General features: G+C 33.5%; 1 protein-coding gene across 1 annotated transcript in view; it reads right to left on the bottom strand.

Annotated features, from left to right (window-relative positions):
• Positions 1-1,392: 1,392 nt before the first annotated feature.
• Positions 1,393-19,051, bottom strand: part of LOC108904982 (zinc finger protein 395) — a 64,085-nt gene continuing 46,426 nt past the window's right edge. The window contains exons 5-6 of the mRNA XM_018707724.1: positions 13,039-13,139; positions 1,393-4,284 (exon numbers count right to left, since the gene is read on the bottom strand). Of these exons, the coding sequence (XP_018563240.1) occupies positions 3,918-4,284; positions 13,039-13,139 (468 nt within the window). The 3' untranslated portion in view covers positions 1,393-3,917. The remainder of the gene's footprint in view (positions 4,285-13,038; positions 13,140-19,051) is intronic.

Consider the following 19,051-nt stretch of genomic DNA (forward strand, 5'->3'; position numbering starts at 1 on the left):
ATAAATATTGAAATATCTGTAAAGTTGAGCATACCATACAGAGACAATATTTTTTTTTTTAGATATTACTAAATATTACTCGGAATATAAATTACAAAATTGAACATCACTAAGCGTTGAACTAAAACTTAACGGTCATTGACAACGAATTTGCAGTTGCAAGTTCTGTCACGGTTGAAAGAATGTGAACTTATCGAAATGAATCCGTATTTTTGGTTTTATTGGTCTTCCGCTGTGTACTTGTATAAATATTACGTCTCAGTAGAGATAATTTAAGAACAATCTAAAGAAAGAATGTGAACTTATCGAAATGAATCCGTATTTTTGATTTTATTGGTCTTCCTCTGTGTAGTTGTATAAATATTACATCTCAGTAGAAATAATTAAGAACAATCTAAAAAATAAATAAAATGGTGGAACAAATTTCCAGAAATAGAATTAATAAAAAAATATGGATTGAGATTAATGTGAAAAATTATATTTTAAAGTAAAAGTAACGATGAATAACAATTAATTTTGAACAGAAATTTGATATTTTGGAAATGGGAAACATTTGAAAGATGGAATAGTTTCCTCAAATATTTAATACTTTTCTTGATTTTAGACGACATTTAAACGGATTGAACAATTCTTTAAGTCAGTACGAGCTTGTATAATAAATATCCTATACAATTGATTAAAAGATACGACAGTACTTAAAGTATTCTTATTCTTGAGTCAGTTTAGACCATTGTTTGCTTTTTGCCGTTGGATAGGAAGACTTTTGTACAAAATTCCTAGGTTTAACCATATATTCTGGGTATTTCTGTAACCATAATTTCATCCCCTCTCCACCCCCTAAGAAAATTCCTGACTACACCCATGTTCTTATTTAAAAATGTGTTGTAAATTTTGTAGTATTAATTTGTGAGAAAAACATTAACTAATATTGGTTTGTTGATCTACCTACATAAGTGTAATTATTAATTAGGATAATAAAGGTGTATTTAACAATAATATTTAATCCTAAGCTTAATCCAATTGTTCAAGGATCCTTACAGTTTTCGAATATGATGTATGCATATATATTATTAAGGTTTTAAGTACTCTCTGATCTGACCTAATCTGTTTATTTGTTTTACACAACTATTAAGATTGGATTAAAATTGGTGTATATTGTAGTATAATCCTTTTTAGTAGTTCAAAAAAGACAAATATAATAATTTGTCGGAACTAAGATTGTTTACGAAAATTTAAACTTGAAGTACTTTGTAATAATTGTTTTCTTTGTTTGAACAGTTACTGTAAGATGGGGTGAGTTATTATGTAGGTAATTTTTTTTAATAATGCAGTTGGATATAAGTCTGCTGGAAATACGTTTTGGGTCAAAGTAAGTAAAACTCGCAAGTAATATAATGATAATATGGTTTATTAATCAATTGCATAGAGTTAAATTTCAAATGAAATGGAGATATGGTTCTCTAAAATATGATTTCTCAATATGTAATTTATGTCATCTCTAAAATATGCATCTTATCTACAACTATATGATAAAACTTAATACAACGAAGTCACTTAAATTTAAAATACATGTATATGAATACTCTGAAAAATATAATATGTCCTTAATCTATAATATAATATGTTGACGATAATATTTAAATATATAAACTTAAATGAAAGACTTAGAGGTAATGAAATGAGTAATTTTACACATAATAAATCTGATACGAGTTAAGTGCATGGCTTCTTATAAATGTAAGAAATATTTACAAATCTAACAAGACCGAGAACGATAAAGTACAAGCGATTGCAATGTATGTTTAATTCAGTATATTCGAATATCATATTAGACATCCATTGCACTAACACTCAGCCTATTCTATGGCAGGTATTTTAGATCAATCTCACGAATCTTTTACTATCTTAATTGCCCAGAGAGAACAAGCGCTAGAGCTCAAGAAATTTAGCCATCATTTGGTGGGAAACTCTAATGGTCTTCGTGAGTATACTTTGAAGCAAACTGGTAACTTACGGGAAATGTAAACGTATCTATATAAAAATTTAACTTTTACGGAATTGGTTTCAAAACGAAGGCTAATCTTCTTGCGCCCGCATATCGAAATCTAGTAGTTAAAAAGAATAATACAAAATATGGCTCAAAAATATACAACCAAAACAAATTAGTTGTGCATTTAAGGTAAGGTAGCGCGACGATCTACAGGATTTATGCACTTTGGCTTTGAGATCTTTCGTGTTACGGTCTGAAAACAAAAGTAACTTTTCATAAACTAATCTCATCTTAGGCAACAATTACAACAATACACAATAACGAACAAACACACCATGTATTAATTAACGTTATCCCTAATACTACGGATATATTTATAAATTAAAAAATGATTGCTTATACGGGATTTTACAATCCAAGTCAATTGTACTCAATATACGCGCTAAAAATATTATTTAATGGCTACTGTTTTGATCCGAGGCGAGACGACGACAAAAATTGGAAGTGAACTGCAAATAAGCTCAAGTGTAAAAAATAGAATTGCATTCTATGGAACTTTACAGCTTTCATTGAGAACCTGATCAATCTTTGAGAATGGCGTCGTCTTACTTCGGACAGTCAGTCGTAGCATTTCTTTGTAAACTTAATGTACTTTAATAAAAAAAATAAATATGTAATGCCAGTAGAAAAATATGTATTAAGTTTACAAGTGCCGTCTTTTAACAAAAAAGTAGCTCGTCATGCACGGTGCCCGATATTACGTTAAATGAAATGAAAAGTATACATCGAACTTTATTTGTCAAACACGAATTAATGATTTAATTGACCTTGTTATAGATACTTTATGAAAGTATATTTTTAGTTTTCTTTTTAGGTCTTTCATGTTCAGGTGATCGAATTTTGTAACGAATTTCTGTATTCATAAACATGAGGATCCAGTATAACAAAGAATAATGAAGCAGCGATATCAGCTGTTGTAGGGAAGATACATACCCTCCCCCAATAAATTTATGTAATTCCAACATTCTAGTATAACAGAGACCATTTTTATCAATACTCTATAGAGAACGAACAGAAATCCAGAAAAATCAATATAATTGCCACTAAGACAGGATCTATCGGGAATTTGAATATCAAGGACGGAAACGTCACAGGCTAGTGACTTTAAACAAGCATGGAACGCCATAAACCGCATTGGTTCATGAAATACCGCCCTGAAAATTTAATCTCCAGTTTCATGGTTTCTTTTGAGAAGATAATAGTTATGTTCTTGAAATCTCAAGAAGCCTAAACCTGCGACGTGGCAACCGGCCTGGAAATTATTTAGCCGACGTGGAATTACGCAATCCAAACGATAGGAGCGTAGGTGAGATATAACCTATAAATTTTGTCATTGCTACTCAATGCTCGCTGGCACAAATTATGGCTTTGTACCTACTGGCAGAAGGATAGGAATTAGAAAATTGAAAACTAAGAATGTATGTATATTCGTTGAAGTTTGTATTTTTAGATATCTACATCCATTGATTGGATGTTTTATCATTCCGAAAAAATTATCAAATGGGTACTCAACATGAGTAAAATATTTCCAACATTTGTAAAATGTTACTTATCCTAAATACGACGTTCAAATCAAATTTGAAGATAAATGGAATTATTTTGGCTTTGGTTTCTTCCAAGCTAGTGACTTGGCACCGTGCAAAGATTAAACAAACATTTTAGGCGGAATAGTATATACTGAGTATGTTTATTAGAACACAGATATAGCTCATCGATTTTGATTACATTATTGATCTCCGATCATAAAAAATATCGTATTGTACTTCTCATGTGGTGTGAGATCTGGGTAATTCGTACCCCTTTGTCCATAAAGAACACATATGGATCACTTGTCAGTGTCTATCGGCCGTCACTTAGGAACTACGGATCAGTCTCCGAACCGCGAGCAGGCTTTCTTCCACTTGCACTGGGTGCACCATTGCTCGCGGTGCTCCATCCCGTAGACCTTGCGGCACTTCTTGTTCTCCCCGCGGATCCTGCGGGGCGATACTGGCATCTTGGGGCTGTGGGGACGCGGCGATAGCTTGAGGATTTTGTGGGGGGATTGGGGGACAGTGGTGGGGCCCATCAGCAGGCTCTGGCGCATGTTTCCCACCAGTTGCCTTTGGTAGTCGGGGTCTTCGTGGAATGGTCTGGCCATGTCGCGATGGGACAGGGTTGGGGGAGGGCTGGTATAGCCCAGCTCGATTTCTGTGTAGTAGAACTCCTCTTCTGCATCCTCGCAAATTTGGTCCCTGAAACAGACATCGTTATTTAAATTTTTTGGTTTTTGCTAGTTTTAAATTTAATAGGCCTATCAACCATTTTATTAAACGAGTTTTTACTTATGTTTACTATTGACCGACTAAAATAAATGAGGGTTAAAAGGTTGTCAATATTTAATATGCATACATATACATATACATATACATATGAATGTCATAATTATATGTATACTTGGCCATCACCTCAAATGAACCTTAAAAAAATATACACGTGTAATATTAATTGCCGTATTGCATGATTTCCTTAGCTGAGAGGAGTTTTATAAATAGGGTTGACATTTAGGCCTCACTACCCACTTTGATAATGATAAACAACGACATCCCTAAAAATAATCATTCTATGGCGGTGACCCTTTTTATACGACCTTTTTAGCTATAAAAGAATATCGGTTCCAAATTGTATTCAATTTCATTCATATTATGTTTCACGTCATTGTGTAACCACCGTTAAAATATGATTAATTCCACATTAACTGGAAAATACAACATTGGTATACTTATTTAATTTTTTATACAGGGTGTTGCACCCCTGAGGCGATATACCCTCTTAAAGGAGGGGATTGAAATTCACATTTTAATTTTTTCTTTAACATGAGGAATGCTAGAGACGCGAAACTTGGTATGAGCTTCCTACTAATAAAGAGAGAACTTTTCAATATTTGTTCGATCATTGGCGTATTTTATAAAGGAGTGAGACAGCCAACACCATTGCAATATTTCATTAGAAATTTTTTATAAAGCAAATTATTTATTTAAAAATATTTATTGGGAAGACTGATTTATTGCACAACTTTTTTTACCTCTTGTAATTTTTCGATAAAACCGATAGTTTTCTAGTAAAAAAATTAGATGTGTCATCGTTCACTAAAGGGGTAATTGCGAAAATTTGTAAAAATAAAATAGGCGGATGTCATAATAAATAAATTGTTATTTATCATATTAATAAATTGACACTTTCTGTCAACCAATAATTAGTACCAATTGATTAATTTATTATCAGAATAATTATGGCAAATAATATTTATACCAATGACGAATATGTCGACATGTTCCAAGTGTTTTTCAACCCGTGCAAGAATTGAATGACCCTGATTTACCTAACTGCGTGGATTTTTGTGAATGTGAATTAATATTTCCAGGCATGACTTAAATTTCCTAATGAATATACTTTTCACCGATGAAGCAAATTTTCTTAGAGTGGGTGCAGTAAACCTTCATAATGTTCATTCATGGTCCGAAGAAATATTTGTTTCAAGACGTCAACATAATTTCAGTTTAAACGTTTGGATGGAAATTGTAGGAAACACTGTAGTAGGTCCTATTATTCTTCCACACAGACTTGGAGCGATCGAGTATCTTAGATTTTTGAACGAAAATCTTCCAACATTACTTGAGGATGTACCACTCGCTACACGTCAGGTGATGTTGTATATGCACGATGGGGTGCCTGCACATAGTACACTTGCCGTTGGAGAATGGTTAAATTTAAATTACCCGAATCGTTGGATTGGTCGTGGTCGTGATGCCCGTGTTTGTTGGCCTGCACGTTCACCTGACTTAACGCCTATGGATTTTTTATGGGGACACATAAAAAGTATTGTTTATGCGACTCCTGTTGCCTCCTTAGAAGAACTACGCTTAAGAATATTTCAGGCAGCAATAACCAAGAACTGTTTGTGCGAGTGCGTTATAACTTCAACAGACGTATTAAGGTTATGCTTGCAGCGAAATGGAAATTATTTCGAGAATATTCTTTAAATTTTATTTTGCATTTCGTGTTTTTCGTTTGCATTAAATTTTATTTCAGATATATAACTTTACCTAATACATGTCCCATAGTCATACATTATCAAACATTTTTCATTAATTAGTAACACATTATTCTTAATGTTATTATTAAATTACTAGCGTATTGACAGAAAGTGTCAATTGATTAATATGATAAATAATAATTTATTTGTTACGACATCCGCCTACTTTATTTTTACGAATTTTCGCAATCTAATTTTTTTACTAGATAACTATCGGTTTTACCATAAAATTACAAAAGGTAAAAAGGTTGCGCAATAAATCAGTCTTCCCAATAAATATATTTTAAATAAATAATTTGCTTCATATAAAAAATTTCTAATGAAATATTGCAATGGGGTTGACTGTTTCACTCCTTTATAAAATACGCCAATGNGGGGTGCCTGCACATAGTACACTTGCCGTTGGAGAATGGTTAAATTTAAATTACCCGAATCGTTGGATTGGTCGTGGTCGTGATGCCCGTGTTTGTTGGCCTGCACGTTCACCTGACTTAACGCCTATGGATTTTTTATGGGGACACATAAAAAGTATTGTTTATGCGACTCCTGTTGCCTCCTTAGAAGAACTACGCTTAAGAATATTTCAGGCAGCAATAACCAAGAACTGTTTGTGCTTGCAGCGAAATGGAAATTATTTCGAGAATATTCTTTAAATTTTATTTTGCATTTCTTGTTTTTCGTTTGCATTAAATTTTATTTCAGATATATAACTTTACCTAATACATGTCCCATAGTCATAAATTATCAAACATTTTTCATTAATTAGTAACACATTATTCTTAATGTTATTATTAAATTACTAGCTTATTGACAGAAAGTGTCAATTGATTATTAATATGATAAATAATAATTTATTTGTTATGACATCCGCCTACTTTATTTTTACGAATTTTCGCAATTACCCCTTTAGTAAACGATGGCGCATCTAATTTTTTTACTAGATAACTATCGGTTTTACCGAAAAATTGCAAAAGGTAAAAATGTTGCGCAATAAATCAGTCTTCCCAATAAATATATTTTAAATAAATAATTTGCTTCATATAAAAAATTTCTAATGAAATATTGCAATGGGGTTGACTGTTTCACTCCTTTATAAAATACGCCAATGATTGAACAAATATTGAAAAGTTGTCTGGTTATTAGTAGAATGCTTATACCGAGTTTCTTGTCTCTAGGATTCCTCATGTTAATGAAAAAAATTAAAATGTGAATTTCAATCCCCTCTTTTAAGAGAGTATATCGCCTCAGGGGTGCAACTTTCATATAAAGTATTTTTACTTCAATCCTCTTATTTTTGGCTCTTCATTCACTGGTACCATTTTTGCTACTTTATTTAAAAACACCCTGTATAAAGTAAGTATGTAGATACCAAAATACTGAAATACTTTTCTTTTGATTTAGTCACAGAAAGTAGTTAATGTTATGTAATTTCTATTAATACGTTTTTTTATCAAATACCACAACATACTGTTATGCAGAATAGTACTATCTGCACGCAATCTTTTTTATGAATAGGAGATAATTGCAATTAGCATTAATAATATACCGTATAAAGCGTGAAATTAATATCATAGAAATGAAGACAATGTATTATGCATAAATCAATCTAATGCTATAGGAGCTTACTTATGCCGACATTTTTGTATAAATAACGGTGACATTAGTATTTCTAACAATTGTGGTGGATTAAACTCGAGAAGTCCGCAAATGTATTTACATAACGAGTAACCAGTCGAAAATTTCACGTTGAACTGTGCAAAACCATAAACTAACGGGGTTTTCGTAGCCCCATGGCCAACGCCGAATATCTAGTGTGCGCAAACGGAATCGTTAACGGTCCAAGGCTAGCGAGTCAACCTTGAACAGTTCGCGTTCTCGTCATTAACATTAAACTTGAGATTTTTTGAGCGTTACCTCAATCCCGCGGTTGCAGGAAGTACTCTGCGTCTATTTTACTTTTCGTCACCTTGAATAGTCGAATTAATTTTATAGGTGTTATCGAAACTTACGCGGATTATATTGGCAAGCGAAACTGTTTGTTGTCAGGCCTTTGCAAACGTCACCGATGTGGCATGCAACGTGCAGCCTTGGGTTGTGGTACATTCACGCATTTAAATCAATACATATGAGTTACAACTATAACACAACGCGTGTACTTGGCGCGGCACGTGCTGTTTATGCAATTAAAACTATTTTGTGTTTGTGCGCCTAACTTCGAAACCTTGGAGCTTCATCTATTGTTGTAAGCTGGCGGCCATTCATTAAATTTCGCGAATACACCTCAACAACAACGCAATACCCACATTCGCGTGTTATTATAGCGGCTGACGCAACTAGGCGGGCCGAATTCCCATTTTATGAAAAAGTCGGGACGATATTGTTGATCGAATAAGTTGCTATCTCGAGATAAATACGGGCTCGTGTGGTGACGTAGCCTGTTTTGCAACTGGCACATTAGCTCATACCAAAATAAAATATTCTGGGATACTACGATTCGCTTTCATAGTAATTCAAAATAAACACAAATTCCTAACATATTATTGAGCTAGATTTTAACACGTGCGAATTTTATTTTAGTTCTTTAACTGCGGGAGACTATACAAATAAACGAAATACTCAAACTGAAATAGTAATCATGGTTTGAGACATTCTGATATGACCACGGTGCTGAGATTTTCACTCATGTTTGTTTTTTTTTTGTAAGTGAATTTTGAATTAAACTCGTGTTCTGCTTAACTAAGCGTGCGTTATTGCGAATATCATTCACGGATATAATAAAATCCCGCTGACATTGATATTTTATCAGAACTGTTCTATTTTCAGACAGTTTCCTGCAAAGGTCAGTTTAATTTTGAAAAGCGTCAATCTCATTTTTATTTTTGTAAAAATTTGGAAAAGCAATATTTGTATTCCAGATTATATTTCAGAAAAAGTTGATCAAACTTTGGAATTCGTCAACTCGATTTCATAAAAGAAATATTTCATTTCATGTGACGATAATTGTTATCTGAATTATATGAAGTCATATAATATTTAGAATCATTAATTTTAATGTTTGTTAGTTGTTACGAGTATAATTTTTAAATTCTAATTTGCCTTATATTACTTTCAATCAATAAGTACAGCTGTCAACCATAACAGATTGGCTTATAGGCTTATTGTATTACTGCGTGAAGAGGTTTGTTAGCTTTATCAGGTTTAAAAGCGTTTCTAAATTTCCGTTTTGAAAATTCTCTTGGTTGTTTGTTCCCAGAAGATTATCATTCTAAGGCGTTGGTATTTCACATTAGAAGATTATGTATGAAAATTGTTTCATCCTCTTTCCCTGACGTATTGACGTATATTTGTCAATATTTGTATATTGACGTAGATGTTTCGTCAAATCTCAGGAACCAGTTAGCAATTCCGTAACCTGCTTTGATTTGACTACTGCTTTATTACATTTCATCCAAAAGCAGGCTCAGGACTTTTTTGCTAGGATATTTGTTTCTTTATTATCCACTGTTTGTTCAGGCCCTGGAACCATGACATTGAAGGTATTTCTAGAGCAGTTTTGGGATGATCATGGATATTGCCAATGCCTTTACTACTGCTTTTTTATCGGAATAGATTTTTTTTTACTTTTATATGATGTTTTCCCGCAGATGAACCTTAATGAAAAGTAATTCAACTTGGAACAGTTGAATTGCCTCTAAACGATACAATTTTTTAAAGCCTAAGGTTGTCCCCAATATTCCTGCTAAAGATTAATTGTCAGTTGTGAATCAATTAATGTACCAGACCAGTGTTTTACACTTGTTTTTTTATCTTGTTATCCCAATGATTATACAGCCACACAAAAAAAATCCATAAACCAGAGGGTAGACCTCACTATACTTGGGTTTTTGGGGCCGCTGAAAACGAATATGATCATAAAAAATTATTTCAATTGCCCTTTTTCCCGCTAGCACTCTCTGAAGGGGGTTAAATTTTAAATTTTCGTACAAAATTAAGATGTATGCGTATTTCTATGTTTTTTGGGACGCTGAAACCGAAAATAATTACAAAAAATGAATTTAACCCCTCTCTTACCCGGTAGCATCCCTTTAAACTTTTGTACAAAATTAAGATGTTTATTTCCTTTTTGGGACGCTAAAATCGAATTATGATTTCTGTCCTAATCATAACCGTATTTATACGAGGGTGGTGTGAAAAGTTTCCGACCTGCACATGAAGATGGCAGCACTAAAAGCTAGTGAATTTCGTTGTTCATCTGTTGACAGCTACTCGCCAAAGTTTCAGCCATTTTGGACGCGCAGTTGTTATGTAACAATCGTTTGAGTCAGTTGATGTGAGTGTTTTTATGAAAATGGACAAAATCGAGTATCGAGCTGTCATTAAATATTTGTTTTTGAAAGGCAATACGCCTACGCAAATCAAAGATGAGTTGGATTCTGTGTATGGGGACTCTGCACCATCATTTACCACAGTGAAATTTTGGGCAGCTGAATTTAAACGTGGCCGTAAGAGCTTGGGAGACGATGAACGTTCGGGACGTCCAAAAACTGCAACTACCGACGAAAACATCGCCAAAGTTCACCAAATGGTGCTAGACGACCGCCGAATTAAAGTGAGAGAGATAGCAGAGGTTATGAACATGTCAAAAGAACGTGTTTGTCACATATTAAATCAACATTTAAACATGAGAAAGCTGTCCGCGCGTTGGGTGCCGCGTTTGCTCACGTTAGACCAAAAACGTGTTCGAATGAACATTTCCAACGCTCTGTTGGCGCAGTTTAGGCGCAATAAATCCGAGTTTTGGCGCCGATTAATTACTGTAGATGAAACTTGGATACACCATTATACGCCCGAAACAAAAATACAGTCCAAACAGTGGACTGCAAAGGGGGAACCGGCTCCAAAAAAAGCAAAAACTGTTTTTTCGGCTGGGAAAGTGATGGCGACTGTTTTTTGGGATAGTCATGGAGTTATTTTAATTGATTATCTTCAAAAAGGAAAAACCATTACAGGAGCATACTACGCATCATTACTTGACAAGCTAAAGGCAGAACTTGCGGAAAAACGGCCACATTTGCAGAAAAAGAAAATCCTGTTTCCAGGAATCCACGAATTACGGTTTGAACTGCTTGACCATCCGCCTTACTCACCAGATCTAGCCCCAAGCGACTTCTTTTGGTCCCTCATCTAAAAATTGCACTCGGAGGACAGAGATTTTCATCAAATGAAGAGGCAATCACCTTCGTGAACAATTATTTTGCAGAGAAAAACGCCGAGTACTATTTGCACGGGTTACAGAGATGGGAGCATCGCTGGGAGAAATGTGTAGAGTTACAAGGAAACTATGTTGAAAAATTAAAAAAAAATCTGAAAAAATGTGTTGTATCTTTGTTAGGTCGGAAACTTTTCAGACCACCCTCGTATTTGATATTTTGAACTTGACACCTTATTTTAGACAAGATATTTTAAGCAAGAGAGTTCGGTATCATAGAAAGAGCTAAATGCCGACTCGTGGGAGGCAAGGGGACTTAACTTTAATCAAGCACCCCGAATCATGAGAGGCAAGGGGACTCACGTTAATCAAGCACCCCGAACCGTGAGAGGCAAGGGGACTCACTTTAGTGAAGCACTTCGAACCATGAGAGGCAAGGGGACTCACTTTAATCAAGAACCTCGAACCGTTAGAGGTAAGGGGACTCACGTTAATTAAGCACCCCGAATCGTGAGAGGCAAGGGGACTCGCTTTAATGCAGCACCCCGAACCGTGAGATGCTAGGAGACTCACATTAATCAAGCACCCCGAATTGTTAGAGGCAAGGGGACTCACGTTAATCAAGCACCACAAAGGGAACAGAAACCTACTACGTCCACACCGTTGCTCCTGAGTTGCGCTAAAAGTAGAACCAAATCATAAATACATCTAAGGGCTGATATTTCTGATCAGTGAAGTATTGACCTTTACAACATAGGAGCTGGAGGTACTCTTAAATTTGTCTAATTAACAGGTAATTGCCTTTGGATCGTTGGAATTTTGAGCGTTGAGCCCATGAAAACTTTAGTTCTCCTCTTTTTTCCGAAAATGTTAGCGTAATTTACCGAGAGCCAACTTTCATATGGATCCTGCAAGTTCTTTTAAATGATTGTAAGGGAGTGTAAGGGAGTAATCGAGTAAGTGTATATTATTTTTTGTAGTCATTTTCGGTTTCAGCGTCCCAAAAAAACATAGAAATACGCATACATCTTAATTTTGTACAAAAATTTAAAATTTAACCTCCTTCAGAGGGTGATAAGGGGGTGCTATCGGGAAAACGGGCAATTGAAATAATTTTTTATGGTCATATTCGGTTTCAGCGACCCCCATGGTTCATGATTTTTTTTGTGCCTGTGTTTTTATATTATGCTAATGTGTCTTTGATTGTTGATCCAATTAAGTTTCAGCCTCTGTTGTTTTAAAGAGGTCTAAAGGTGGAAGATTGGGAACAGTTAAATTTAAAAACAAACAAAATATAATAATTATTTCCCATTCAGACCACCGTAATGTCTTTTTGTACCTTTGAAGAGTTCTGAAATACATATGACATTCAGAAATGCAAATAACTGAAATTCAGCACCAATTCTTAATTTAATTTTTTAGCATTTTTGGGGAAATACATGTGGCACATTGTGATATACAAATATTTATAATTGGTTGTATTAATCTTTAATTTTATGTTTAAAGTCCCTAACCCTGCAGACGACCCAGGTAGACAAATGTGGATTTGAACCAAACTGTCAAACCCAGCCGACAGCCACGAGGCGGGGGTGACCCAGGTAAAAGAACTGTCTGTACTTTTTACGGCCGGGTTGTCTGCCTTTGCGGGGGTATTTTAAAGGTCACGCGGGGGTTGAGAGCGGCGTCTGAAAAGCCGATACTCACTTCAGATGCTCGCTGCGAACGTGGGCCTCGATAGATTCACAGGTGTTGGTGATTTTCAGGCAGCTCGGCCATGTGCACTGGAACACTATGCGAGTCACACTCTGCAACAAAAATTATAGTTTTAAATGTGCCAGGTAGTTGGAACGCTGAAAAATTTATTTGGGTAAAATCGTACCTCCATATCTTATAGAGTAAAAAACGGTGTAACAAATTTAGGTGGTCGATAGCAAAAAGTATTTCAAAAACGGTAAATTTGATTTAAGAAAGCGTCGCTTCTGTTCAAGAAAAAAAATGTTAAAGGTGTGGACAAAAATTCTATTCATGTACAGGAACATATTATAATGTGCACAGGTCAATCACATGTGAGTGAGGTCATATTGGGACAAAATAAATAGAAAAGCAACTTATCTCACAAAATTGTGTGTTTTATTCTGAATTAATTGTTATTGCTCATAACCGGCAGCGAAAAGAATACATAATTTTTGATAATTCCCATTTTCTTTTTTATCACAGTACAATTTTTTTCTGAAATAATTAAATTTAAAACGCATTCAATTATTTCTCAATCTTATTCTGAAATAAATTTCCTAATTGACTTGAAGAAATGAAACAAGTGATTCTCCGTTTAAAAATATTTAAAAAGTTCGTATAACCCTATATCCTAAACGGTTCAGTTTTTGAGGTTAAACTTTTGAAAAATGTGACGCTTACGCGATGTCTCTGAAGATGTTCTAAAGTGAAGAACCTTAGGCTGGCGATTTTAACTAAGTAAAGGTAAAAGTTCGGCGAATTTGTGAACAATTATATCAACCAGATGAAGAAATATTTACCGGAAGACACAATAAAAAGGAAAAAAATTTCGACTATGCTGACTACTTTGGAAATTCAGTTGGTGCTTTTCACCTGTAATTATGTTACTTATCTACCTAGATGCTAGCCTAAATTTCATCGTACATAAAACTACTTTTTTACTACATTTTGACATTTTCTGAAATTCAAACTCTCAATCTAGGGACTCAATATAAGCGATTAAAATAAAATTTACGCTTTTAATTAAAAATTACCATTCTGAAATACTATTGGCTCTTACTGAAGCACACATTTAATGTTTACTTAAAGATCATATAGTCATATCAGACAAATTTTTCTATAGACTACCATTTCAACGCATTTTAAGGAAACTAGCATTTACTTTATTACTGCTGTTAACAAAACCTAGTTTTAAATATTTTTTTTGTAATAGACCCTTTTAATGTGACGTCACATATTTAGCCAACCCGCAACAAATTTTCATAGTTGAAATTGTACAGACCGAATCTGACCCTTGTGTACTAAAATGAACATCTTCAAATGAATTTATTTTTACAAAGTATTTAAGAACAACCAAGATGTGTTTGGTAAAATAGATACACTAATGTGCTTAAAACTTACAAAAAACGATATAAAAGGATATTCCTAAATTTAAATAAAGTAAAAATTTAGCATTGGCTGTGTTATCCCTATTGCGCATGCTCGGATAAAATAGCCTCATACGCAGGTAAGATCTTGTTGATATGTCATGGCTGTTACCATTAACGTATTTTCCCTTCTTTTGTTTGATCCTGGCATTTTCAAGTTCTACTAAGTATTTTTATTGTTTTTCTTGGTTTATTATAGACGTGCTCTTAACCAGTACCAAACTTTTCTTGAATGATCTCCTGTTGTGAGGCTACTTCACTTAACCGTAAACATTAATTTTAAACATAATAACTACAAAAGAATTAATAAATATAATGCACTTCTTTTAAGCAAAATACAGATTTACTTATTACTTTATTATAGTATTGGCTTTTGCATTAGAGAGAATTAAGCCTTCAACATTGTTCTTTCACAGAGAAAGTAGCTTACGCTAAATCTCGCAAGCTGTAAAAACAAATGTGTTATCCCTTTGACCCCAGTAATGTCATCATTTAGCAAACTGTTTATTGTTATAGATCATACGTAACTATTGGCTAAAAAACTGTTAGAGTTCATTGTTATTTGAAAAACTATCATTATGAAGGTGTTATAAAATAAAAAAGTGTATGTCATTTGAGGAAGAGGAAAGCTCTAATTCTGTAAGTAGGTATATTTATTAATTTTTTATATTTGGCGTGTTTAAAACAATTTCTACATTAGCATAAGTAACACGAACATTTTTATATTTTTTTATATCAAAATTATAAAAAATGTAATAAATATAAAATTTAAAGGCGACATGTAGTATGTCGCATGAAAGAGGAAAAACAAGCAATTATTTTGTGGCCAGTCTACTTCGATGATAATTATTTTTTGCGCCCGTGTAGGGGGTGCAGCAATTTACATACGATAGTTCCAAAATCTGTTTATATCAGGTGAAAAATATCAATTTTGCCATGAAATTTTATTAAAATAAGTTTTCTCTATCTCTTAAAATAAAAAAGTTAGACGACCCTAAACTTTCGGCACTTTTCCGGTTTTCTTTATAAATTCTCACAAAGTTGGCCATGGATCTCAAATTTCTTTTTAGGAGCATAAAGGCCTCAAAAAATGCAACAAAAAACATAAAGATTTTTGACGTGCGTCGTATATTAAAGCGAGATACATAGAAGGGGCCCTCTTACAGTAGACAGCCTGTATATTTATACTGAAATATCTTGAAAAAGTTTCATGTGAAACAGTATCAACAAAAAAATATCATGTAAGATACCTCTGCGAAAACTATTCCTAAATCATCATCAGATTATCACGTATCAGTTTTATTTTAATATCATTCTATTCTAGATACAATTTTAACACAATAAAATTGCATTAAAACTGCATTTTCGAGAGATGTATTCATTAACTTGTTTTCTTATTTTGAGAGTATTACCTTCAATTTGTATTAGAAAGGAGCAATGTAGAAAGTTGGCTTAAAGTGATCAGTTCTTTTAAAACAACGTCGAATTAACTCATTCGCAGTCTTTTTATCCTCTAATACCTCTTCCACAAACTGCTTTTTTATAATTGAAGTTAACCTTCTTAAATAAACTAAGGAAGGGGTAGTTTAAATTGATTTCCACCAACTTTTACACAATAAGTTTTGTTGTGGAAAACTGAACTGTATTGGGTCGGAAAATCAACATGAATTTCGGCCACACCTGTACGTTGTACGCGTTGTACATATAGCAAATATTCTATATATTTCGGTGAATATGAATATTTATTTTTCCGTTTTCAATTGGTAAATCAACAGAAACGACCTGGATATATCATTTAGCGATCTTTCCAATAAACTGGTTATTATTAGCATTATTTTAAGTAATGTATCCCGTAATTTAAAACCCTTTGTGCCTTCATAATTTAAAGAGCAAACAAATCTTACAACTTCTACTTCCAAACTGAACAGAAAACATACAATCCATCGAATATTTTGAGGTGTAAATAGATCCGCCTTGAACTTTTTAACAGGATTCGGTTGCTCAAATTTCTGGCGGTAAATAATCCGAATAATATCCTAGGAAATCTAATATCCCCGTTTTTAATACTTTTTAAAACGTGCGTGCGCGGTTCCGACGATTGAGGGGGGTAATTAGGGTGCCCATTTTCAAAATTACGACTGGCGTGAGTTGGAAACTCGTAATTAAAAGATTACATATCAGTGATATTTTATACTGTTTTTTTTTACTTCACGAGGCATGCCCTGTAATTATGTACCATTAAATTTTATGTTGACGTAACGAAATTTAGTTGAAAAAAATAAATAAATAAAATATTTAGTGTTCCGTCGTTATTGGGTAATAGTGACTTTCTCTGTCCTGCAGTAAGTTTCGGTAGCTGTTAATATATGACATAAAAAATATCTTATTCCAATTGCATGCAATCGTGATTTTTATTTTATTGCTTTTTACACCAGCACTTAAACAAGTTGTAGCAAGTAACAATTTTTGTTTTGTGATAAAAAGTTGAGATATTGCATTATATTAATAACATAAAATTCTTGTTTATAGTGCAGATAAATAAGAATAAGAACTTATAAACTTAAATTGCATTTCTGTAACACAGAGCTAAACTGTATTAACTCCATTTTTTACGAAAATGGGATTATTTGACAGCCTAACACAGTTTCTTATGCTCTTTCACGTGATAAACAGTAATAACTCCCACTCATTATATTTTCGAAGATAGATAGTGCTAAATAATAATAAGTCCCAACCTGTCTCCAAGCTAGACAATCGTATGTGTATTTAATATTAACCGTGTTTCATTTCCACAATATTAAGTTCCTTGTTACATCAATTTAGTCCGAGCCAAACAGGTGTATATGTGGAGTTAATATTCTATTAGTTTGACTTCAGAGTATTAACTCCACACATATCAAGATCATGTTGGTTTACTTTATTATAGTATTATATCCACATTCATCATGTGTAGACGTGTTTGTGTAGTGTTGTGATAACTGGTAAATTATTAGTTATTGAAAAAGTGACTGATGACATGTAAAGGCGACATTTCTGTTTAAAGAATAATAATTACATTTGTTTTTGTTTTTTCTATGCAGTTTATTAAGAATCAAATGTGTTGTTGGTTTATTTAAACTTTAGTTTTTTTACGAATATTATCTGATGTTTATATTTTTAAACATATTTATTGAATGTAGTTTATTTATTGTTTTGTTGTGTGTACTATTTCAATAAAAAAATTAAACTGGTAGTTTTTATCAGTATTATCCTCAGTATTATCGCACAACTAGTAAATATTATAATATAAAATCCCTAAATCATGTTTGTGCCAAATAGTGTTAACTCCATATTTTCGAAAAAAAAATACGAATAGAAAATTATTCTTTAAATTACAATAAATAATATTAAAATAGACGTATAACTTCACATCATATTAATTTTTTTTATCAAGGAGAAGTAAGAGTTCGAAGTCATGGAATGATAAGCAAAATTTAAATCTTTAAATTTCTCTCCTGTAAAATTTCATTTTTGGCACTTAATACAGTTTAGCTCTGAGGTACAGATTTGTAAATTTGGTCATGGTTGCAATTTAAATATACTAATTGTGAAAAAAAATTCTCACTTTATCATAACATTGCGATTATACCTACATATTCGTTTATCTACAAAATCAAGTCTGTAGTTTATGTGCCATCATTATTAGGTATTAGCATTGCGTAAATAGTAGTCTTTACTGAGTGACAGTATAAAGATTACCTCCATTACTATTAGGTATAATTATAAATTGTAGACGTATAGTATTGCATTGACGTGTTTTAAAAAATTATCCTGGCTGAATGATTACCTCAAACTTGCATTACGTATATGCTCTCTATTTACCTTTTGATTCACGTTTACGATTTCATCATGTAAAATTACCTTTTTTGGTACTTTGTATGTACATGTCGAAATGTTGATTACTGTCAGTAATTACCACACAACTCTAACCCCTTTGTTTGTAAGGATGCAGCGATGCCAAGGGTACGGCGTGGCAAGGACAAAGAAAATGCCCAATTTTGGTCCTTACGACCTAGTCCTTTGAAGCGATGCGAGGCTCTGCACGTGGCAGTGTCTATAAACATATCGATCCGGCCGCCATGTTGTAACGTCACAACCCACTTCGATCTAAACGGGGCACACACAGAGAGAGAGAGACAACACCAACACAAAGTCCTGCCCTTGCTCTCCTTGTCTGCGCCATTCCTTTGTTTTAGTTTAGGAGAAATTGTGACTTTTTCTTGGAATATCGAACTGCAGTACGTTGTTAGATCATGCATGGATTTAGAGTTCAGTGTCGTCGACGTTATTCTCGTACATTATTAACTGTTGCTGGAATAAAAGTTCTCGTTTATCCAATGTCCCTGTTCCTGATCTTCGTGATAATACACTAGTCATAAAAATAGTCGTAGAGAGAACAAAAAAGAAAAGGAAATTGAAGCCACAAGTTCCTAGTTTTCAAATTTGGTGTTTAAATTTTTTTAGCGTTAGCGGTTTTTGGGTACCTAAGCATAAGAAAACCAACGAAAAAAAAATTT

The sequence above is a fragment of the Anoplophora glabripennis genome, unplaced genomic scaffold (assembly GCF_000390285.2).
Source record: "Anoplophora glabripennis isolate ALB-LARVAE unplaced genomic scaffold, Agla_2.0 scaffold48, whole genome shotgun sequence".
Taxonomy (NCBI): domain Eukaryota; kingdom Metazoa; phylum Arthropoda; class Insecta; order Coleoptera; family Cerambycidae; genus Anoplophora; species Anoplophora glabripennis.